Below are 8985 nucleotides of genomic sequence, written 5' to 3' on the forward strand. Positions count from 1 at the left end.
ATTCATCCAGAGAATTTTTTCAATATGAGTTAAAGTGTGTTTGTTGATATATACTATAGGCAGTGGGTTTGTAGTAACTGTCAAATTCATCCAGAGAAATTTTCCTATGGCAGAGAAAATTCTGTGTGTTGTGTTTTGAAGCTTCATATTCATCCACATAAATTTGACAATGGCAGACTAAAGTACTGTGTGGATTGTGTTTTTTCAATTTGATAATTGTTTTGTACTAACACAGTGCATTAGAGATTGAATGATCATATAGGCACCTTCTTTGGTGAGATATGAGTTAAATTTATCTGTAAATTTCTGGTAGCTTCATATCAGTCATTTCAAGAAATGTGCACAGCAGACAGAGCATTCAAAAAATTATTCTACAACCAAGAAACAAAATCAAGCTCTTTTGGAATTTCTCTGAGTTGAGAATTTCTCTGGACCAGTGAAGAATTTCTCTGGACTCAGTTGAACTCAGAAATTTGTGTCAAAGCCAGAGAAATTTTCATCCAGAGAAATTTTCCAGTGGCAGATAAAATTACTGTGTGCTTTGTGTTTTGTTGAGTTTGATGATTGTTTTGTACCAACACAAAGTTTTACAGATTACATGATCATATAGGCATCCCCTTGGGACGATACAAGTTAAATTTCTCTGTGAATTTCTGGTAGTTTATACCAGAGAAATTTCTGCAGACAATTTTCTCTGGCAGACAATTTTCTCTGGCAGACAATTGTTGAAATTTACATTAGTCGAAATAAAAAAAAAATGAAATTTAGATTAGTCAAGAAAGGATATATACATATACGTCAAGGATCATCATTCCTTCAATGTATCAACAAGAAAGGATATATACATATATGTGAGACAATTTTCTCTGTGTGGATATGTACATTGTCTTCCTTTCACTAGTTTCACTATTACATTTGTGGTTCTTCTGGGGGTATTTCAATTGGTTCAGTCCATGACCTGCCAACTTCGGTCACAAATCTCTCTATGAGTTCTGCCCTCATCAACCTTATCTCTTTTGTGGATAATTTGGATTTGATAGGTTCATGCTTGCTATATTGTTTCATTATATAGCAGACGAAGAGGCCACAATCCAGACTGCATACAAATTATAGGTATGGTTAGTTTTAAGAAACATGCAACTGAAATTATCTTATTTATAGATGTATGAAACTTACGAATCGCTTTCTTGTTGTGGAGCATTGTTGACATACTCAAAGTCATAACTTGTGTTTTGTGAGTTAATTAATTTGAAAGAGGGTTGTGATTGAGCGTCTCTTTCAAGACAAGCTTTCAGAAAATTCTCCACGTAATCTTGCTGCAAAAAAATAATTTTTATATAAGAGAGAAATTTACGGACAAGTCAATGGGATTCTATGAAAATTATCATCACATAAAGATGATGATGGATCAGAGAAATTTGCACTCGTTACCAATTGTTTTGCATCTTTGACATATTTGTCTTCTGCATCATCCCTCCTTGGCCTCAGTGAGTTGTAGAATCTCCATAAATTGTCTTGTTTGTCCAGGACAAGCAAGGTCCAGTGATTTCCATATGTGGACTTCTCATTACCTCCAGTATTTATTGGGAAATGGAGGAACCTATAGTTCCTCCATGCTGTTTCAATATGCTTGTCAAATAGGGAGACTCGAAAACTTTGATTTTCTGTCATGTTAATGAAATTCTGTGCTCAGAGAAAATCAAAAAATGGTTTTGTTAGTGAGACAACTGACTTCAAGAAGTATATTAAGAAGAGAAAGTAGAAAGTAAATTCCAGAGAAAATCAAATAAAATAGTAGTAACATACTAAGCACATGGATGTGAAAAAAAATGAGGTTGGTTGTTGTTTCTCTCTGATTTGGTCAGCCAAAAGGATCTCTCCATAGCCATCAATGACCTGAAAAATATGATTTATAATTGTAATATTGTTTTATAAAGGCTGATGGAACATTGCAGAGAAATGTTGATGAAAGGGAAAGACTTACATTGTTGGCAATTTCTTTTTGCTTTATGAGGTTTCCAATGTCTTCAAAGGTAATGATATTCAACTCACTTGTCCAAATTAAAGCTCTACAAGATGACAAAGAAGGGATTGAATTGTTGTTAATGCAACATAAGTTTGTAATTTGTTGTTTGTTATGTTCTATTTTGTTTGTTGTACTTACTCAAGCCCAGACACATTTGATATGTGCTGCAAGATGTCTTTTATATGATCTTTTATCAATCTTGAAATGGGAAGAGTTTGTGGAAAGACCCAAGATTTTGTGATGTTTATAGGTTGAGGCAAGACGTATGCATCAGCATCAAGCACTTCTTTGTCCTTTGTGCTTTGCTCAACTTGTTTTGCAGCTTGTTTTGAAGCTCTAGTCACTTTCGCAACTTTCGGATATTGGAATTCTGGATCATGCTGCTTTTCCTTCCTTTCTTTTGCCTTTAAATTTTTTATCATTGAGGTTGGATCTTTTTTGACTGTAGGCAGTGAAAATATTAGGAAAAGTGAAATTTCTCTGAAGGAACAGATGATATTTCAATATGTAAATTTATTTAATTCAATATTTTGCAGTTACCATAGAGTTTCTTCTTTTGTTTCGGTTGTTGTTTGTGTGGGATTTGCTCTTGTTGGGTTGTTGGTTGTTGTTCCAGTTGCATTCCAACTATACACAATGAAAATCAAACAAGCCCCAAAAATGAAATAAGAAAATATACAGAGAAATGAAATGAGCAGTAGAAATATAACTAATGTGTTGAGAGAGATATAACTTCCAGAGAAAATTACCAATGACAGAGAAAATTATAATAAATAGAAATTTCTCTGAGTTATGATGGCACAAGGACATAACTTTTTGTGGCTCAAGATTTTCACTGACCTTGTGGTTGAAGTTGTGTTGGTGTTCGGTATGGTTGTGTTGCTAGTTGGACAGATAGTTCTTGAACTTGTTCATGCAATTTGGCATTTTCAGTTTCAAGCTCCGAATTTGAACACCTCAACTGTTGAATTGTTTTTGCATCGTCTGCTTTTTCAACCTTCAACATCCTTAGTTTCATTCGGATTGTGCTTTCTTTTTCTTGAAGTTCTGAGTTATGTGATGTCAGGATTCTTATTGAAATATCCTTTTCAGCAAGTAATTCCATCCAATTTCTGTCTTCTTCTTTTTTAGATTGAGACAGTGCCTTCAGTCTTTGACGTAGATCAGCAATTTGGGCATCCTTTGATTCCTCAAATTCTTCAGGCTGATGCATTGTTGAGCCACAAATGCCATCATGTTGTTGGTCCATCTGCTCATTATTTTCTTCTTCATCACTTTCATCCTTGTTCACTTCTTCTTGTTCATCTTCATCTTCATCTTCTTGTTCACTGTCTTCTTCATCTTCTTGTTCATTTTGTTCTTTGTCTTCTGGTTCTATTTCTTCACTTTCTTTGGTGGTTTCTTCTTCTGTGCTGCTTGCTTGATGTTCTTGTCCATTGCTGCTTTCTTTGGTGGTTTCTTGTTCTTTTTGTTCATTCCCTCCATCTTCAGATGGATCTTGTAATGTCTCCTTGAATATGACAATTGCCTTTTTTAATTCTTTCTTCGTCTTTTTGCCAAGACAGAACTCCTCAGATGGGTTTTTGGCTAGCTGCTTGTTATCAATCTGTAACAGGAGACTCTTTTATTAGAGAAATGTTACAAAATTCACTGAGAGAAAAAAATCAAATAAGGAAAATAAAATTCATCTAAATGATACTAATTGGAAACAAACTTCAGAGAAAATTGTATTGGGCCAGAGAAAATTAGAGACATGGAGTTAATTGTATGGGGCAGAGAAAATTATGAAACAGTGAAATAAACAGTGTTTATAAGTTAATGTTTTACTATATTTGTGTCAGAGAAATTTGAATTCCAGTGAAAATTCATTAGAAGGGTAGAAATAAACAGTGTTTATCAAAGATGCAAGGCACACAAGTTATGGGCAGAGAAAATTACACACAAGGAGATAAAATTTGATGGGCCAGAGAAAATTATGTAACAAAGAACATAATTCAGATATTAGAGAAAATGAATCAGGGCATATAAGTTAATGTGTTACAATTGTGGTCAGAGAAATTTGGATGGCAGAGAAAATTGATTACAATGGCAGAAATAGACCAGTGGTTAACAAAGAAGAAAACAGAAATTGATATTTCAGAGAAAATTAATCTTAATCAATCAATGCACAAGGAGGGAAACAAAGCAGTGGTCAGAGAAATTTTGAAATTTCACTGAGATTTCGGTAGCAATAGGAATCTAACCTGTCGAGGTGCAAGAGAGTGGACTGGTGTCTTCTGCAGCTGTTTCGTCAAGGTTTGAAGGTTCCACTTGGCACATCTTGGGAAGTCTGTTGTGTTACTGTCTTCTGAGTCAATGATAGTTGCATGTTCACATAGCCAATACTGTGATGAAAATGAAAGTAAATAAAATTTTGTAAACGCACAAATTTGTAAGTTTGATAACTGGAAATTTGAATGGATATTATACTTACCAGCAATGCAATGACACACCCCGTAACTTTTTCTGGAGTTCTATGCAATGCCATGATAGAATCAATCAATGTTGATGTGATTGCTTCCGGCCAATCATACTGTTTCATTGATTCAAGAGGTTCCACATACTTTATGAAAACCCAACCTATTGAATTCCCACTTGTTGCAAAAAATAGGGTGAGACACAAGTACAATGTAACAATGATTGCTACATCTTTGAAGTCAGTTGGTTGCTTTCCTTTCATTGCTTTGACCAAGGCATTTTTAAGAACAGGACCAGTGAGCCTTGTGTCCTTTTGGAATCTTCTCCTGAGGAATGCAGATTTTGGCTTTTTAGAGTATCTTAATGACATGGCTCCTTTACCTCCTTCCAAACCAAAAATCAAGGTCATGTCATTTGTTGTAAAGGTCAGGTTCTTCTTCCCAACTGTGAATGCTTTTGTTTTTTCATTGTAACATTGGATTATGGCAACTACATCATCATCGGATTTCCTAGACTTCTTTGGATCCATCCTTCCAGTGGTTAGAGCTTGGATCAAATACCAGAATGGGGTCTTTTGAAGCTCTAGAAGATGTTTTGAACTGAATTTAAGTGTTTGAAAGAAGGAGACGACAGATGAGAGGTTGGATCGGAATTGAATGCTGTAGTGAGCTCTCTTTCTGTGGAGTTTAACAGGTTTTTTCCCCTTTGAGCTTGAGTCTTTTGAAATTGGGGTACTCATCTAGATGCTAGTTGCTTCATCAGCTTGGACTTGTGTGTTTTGGGAAGGAGTTTGTGGTGTTTTAGTGCTGGTTTTTGATCTTAGATGATAAGAGGACTGAGAGAGTTGTTCTTGCTTCCTTGGTTTTTCTAGTGTTTTGCTGCTGGTTTTTGATCCTAGTCCATAAGAAGACTGAGACAGTTTCTGTTTTTTGCTTGGTGTTTCCGGTGTTTCGCTGCCTCTACGTTTTGCCATTTCTAGACAATGATTAAAGCATAGAGATGTCAACATTAAATCCCAGAGAAAAATGGAAATGTCAGAGAAAATTACAGATAAGGGAGAAAATTGGAGATGCCAGAGAAAATTACAGATAAGGGAAAATTACAGAAAATTTGACATGTCAGAGAAAATCAACACAGCATCATAAACATGGGAGAGAAATTTTCAATAATTGTTTAAATTACAGATAGAAGTAAACATACCAGAGAAAATGAATGATAGAAAAAAGTAAACATGGCAAGTGAAAGAAAATTTGCATTCCACAATTAGCAAAGATAAAATAAACAAAGTAATGTAAACATGGCACTGAGAAGTACACCATATTGAAATCAAGAATTGAACAAAATAAACATACCAGAGAAAAATGCACATTCTGGAGAAAATTACACATTCTTGAGGAAATTTCCATTCCAGAGAAAATTTCAATTCATAATATTAAAATGCAAGAAAAATTTACATATACAAGCAGAGAAAATTAACCATGATAGAGACACTCAATGGAGGAAAGTGGTGCGATGTGGTCAGAGAAAATTATAAATACCAGAGAAACTTAGACAGGGGCAAGAGTGTAATTGACATTGCAGAGAAGGATACATATTGCAGAGAAATTTACAAAGCAGAGAAATTCAGAGACAAAATGACAAAACATATTCAAGAATAAGATTAAAATTCAGAGAAATAACTTTTTCTCAAAGTACATATGGCAGAGAAAATTCCAAGAAGAAACATTCATTCCAGTCCACAATATTAAAATTCCAGAGAAAATTTAAAATGACAAAGACACAAGGGAGGAAAGTGATGTGATGTGGTCAGAGAAAATTATAAATACCAGAGAAACTTAGGACAGAGGCAAGAGTGTAATTGACATTGCAGAGAAGGATACATATTCCAGAGAAATTTACAAAGCAGAGAAATTCAGATACAAAATGACAGAAACATATTCAAGAATAAGATCAAAATTCAGAGAAATAACTTTTTCTCAAAGTACATATTGCAGAGAAAATTCCAAGAAGAAACATTCATTCTAGTCCACAATATTAAAATTCCAGAGAAAATTTAAAATGACAAAGACACAAGGGAGGAAAGTGATGTGATGTGGTCAGAGAAAATTATAAATACCAGAGAAACTTAAGACAGAGGCAAGAAAGCAATAGACATTCTAGATTAAGATAGACATTGCAATTAAAAATACATATTACAGAGAAATTTACGGAGCAGGAAAATTTATAGACAGAATTACAGAAACATGTTCAAGAATAAGATAAAAACACAAAAAATTGTTGTGAAAATAAACTTGCCAGAGAAAATTGAAAGAAGAAAATTACATTAATCAAAAATCAGAGAAATTCAAATGTCAGAGAAATTTACAGATAAAATCACACAAACATGTTGAAGAATAAGTTCAAAATACACAGAAATAAATTTTTTCAAATGCAGGTAGCTTTTTATTACGAAATTGAAACCCTAATTTATGAAAGGTTATTATAAAATGCTATTAACTGTGTTTCCAGAGAAAATCTAGTTGTATTGTAGAAAAACTGACCAGAGTTAGGATGAAACTTGAATGATGAGCTGATATGGCCCGCGATGAAGATGCGACGTGACAAAGATGGACTGAGATGATGATGAGCCGTGAAAACGAAGCTTTAACCTAGGTCAGAGAAATTTGTGAGGAAGGAATGGGAATGATTTTTGGAGAGGATAACGAAGCTGTAATGTCGATGGTGCAGATGATGTTGAAACCCTAATTCTGCTGGTCTCCTGTTCGTGAAGATGCTGGATGTTTGGAATGTAACTGAGACGTCGGAATGAGTTTGGTTCTGTGTTGATTTTGGCGAGGGTATTTTGGTCCACAAAATAATTAAAAACGCGCGCCAAGTTGTTTCAGGGACGTGAGGCATCACTATCTTTTTGTGTGTCCTTTATCCTCTAAATTGTTATTATTAGGGACCTTAAAAAAAAATCCCCATTATTATAAGTCTCTATGTAAATCATATATGGAAAAAAATTAATTGATTTAATAATTATAATTGCATAATTTTATTTTTAAAAAATAGGCATTCAGTATTATATTGAAAATAATCTTCCATTTTTTTTGATAAAGAGACAAACTTTATTTGAAAACAAATAACATAAAATTGTGACAATTATTATCAAATTAATTTATTTTTTATAATTGAATTACACAAAAAATTTATAAAATAAATTATTCAAATTATCCATATAAGACTAGTAGAGGGTTCCATAGAACAATGTGAAAAGAATCGAACATCTTTCTAAGTAGAGAGGAGTGGCTGGTCCCTTTCGAAACACAAATAGCCTTCCCAATATTCTAGTCAATCTCCACTTTTTGGCACCCAAAATAAAATAAAAATAAATAAAGTAAAATAATTTAGAAGGGTTGAGTTTGAAGTTTAATAAATTCAACTTTGAGAGAATTTGACTCTACGGCCCTTTTATTTATATTATTAATAAGCCCTTTTATTTATATTATTTTGTAGGTCAATCTCCAGGTAGTTATTTTGTAAGCCCTTTTACTTATATTATTAATTAAAAAAAAATGGCCGATCTGATAATTTTATTGTTTTTATTTTATCGTCTTTATTTTAAAAAAAAAAAATCAATGATCTATTCTTAAAAACGTACGTGTCATCTACTTTTTCAGAAATAAATAAGATAAAATAAAAATATGGTAATTATCGGATCGACTTTATGTTTTTCATAGAAGATATATATAGAAGATTTTAAAAAATAAACGATGCGAATCATTTAAATAAAATTCATGATAAATCTTGTGGGCCTCTTAAGTGAAGCCCAACCCAATTTGGAATTCATAATTCATTCTTAATAACATATATTACGTTTTAATTTTTAATTCAAAAATAATTGGGACTCCTAAAGATGGCGATTCCCATGACCTCCAAAATGATATGAGTCAATTATTTGTGTTTTTTTTTTTTTTTTTCTTTTCTAAACCAATCACAGGTGAGTGAAAGTAGTGTTTTTTAAAAGTATGTAGCATTGTTATTTTTAATTTCTTACAATTTCAATCATGTAAAAGGTACCTTTCATGAATTAAAATATGATTCACACCATCCATTAGAGGAGGCCCCACATCAATTGGAGTGAGTTCCATACTAATGGATGATATGGATCACCTTTGCGGCATTATCACAAGTGATATTTAATAATTTTTTAAAAGAAATCTCAACTTGCTAACAATGACATAACAAGTTATTGATTTGTAATAAATTCAATCATATAAAATTTACCTCATATGTCTCGCGTCATTTATGATTAAATTATGAATTTTTAGCATATTTGATGGCTGTTTTGAGGTCAGTTAAATAAGTCATCTTTTTTTTTTTGAATAAATTTGTCTTTAGTGAATTATGTCAAAATTTTTAACTTTCTCAGCCCATCTTGTGCACACGAATTTAAAAGGTTAAAAAAAAAAAAAAAGATTTTATGAGAGAAATATCAGAAAATTTTTCATAAAGATTCT

The 8985-nt window shown here is 32.8% G+C and overlaps 1 protein-coding gene and 1 long non-coding RNA gene across 2 annotated transcripts; both read right to left on the bottom strand.

Moving 5' to 3' along the window:
- Positions 1–773: 773 nt before the first annotated feature.
- LOC145822342 (uncharacterized) lies at positions 774–1551 on the bottom strand. Its single transcript, XR_014363453.1, has 3 exons — positions 1432–1551; positions 1177–1316; positions 774–1096 (listed from the first exon to the last, which is right to left on the bottom strand). It is a non-coding gene; the product is annotated as an uncharacterized LOC145822342 (long non-coding RNA).
- A 207-nt stretch (positions 1552–1758) lies between these two features.
- LOC145821324 (uncharacterized) lies at positions 1759–3032 on the bottom strand. The gene is made up of 5 exons (XM_082917831.1): positions 2867–3032; positions 2567–2653; positions 2165–2468; positions 1985–2069; positions 1759–1896 (listed from the first exon to the last, which is right to left on the bottom strand). The coding sequence occupies exons 1-5, from the start codon at positions 3030–3032 to the stop codon at positions 1783–1785; spliced, it is 756 nt and encodes a 251-aa protein (XP_082773957.1). The 3' UTR covers positions 1759–1782.
- Positions 3033–8985: the final 5953 nt, after the last annotated feature.

The sequence above is a fragment of the Camellia sinensis genome, chromosome 3 (assembly GCF_055761805.1).
Source record: "Camellia sinensis isolate YWXY chromosome 3, ASM5576180v1, whole genome shotgun sequence".
Classification (NCBI taxonomy): domain Eukaryota; kingdom Viridiplantae; phylum Streptophyta; class Magnoliopsida; order Ericales; family Theaceae; genus Camellia; species Camellia sinensis.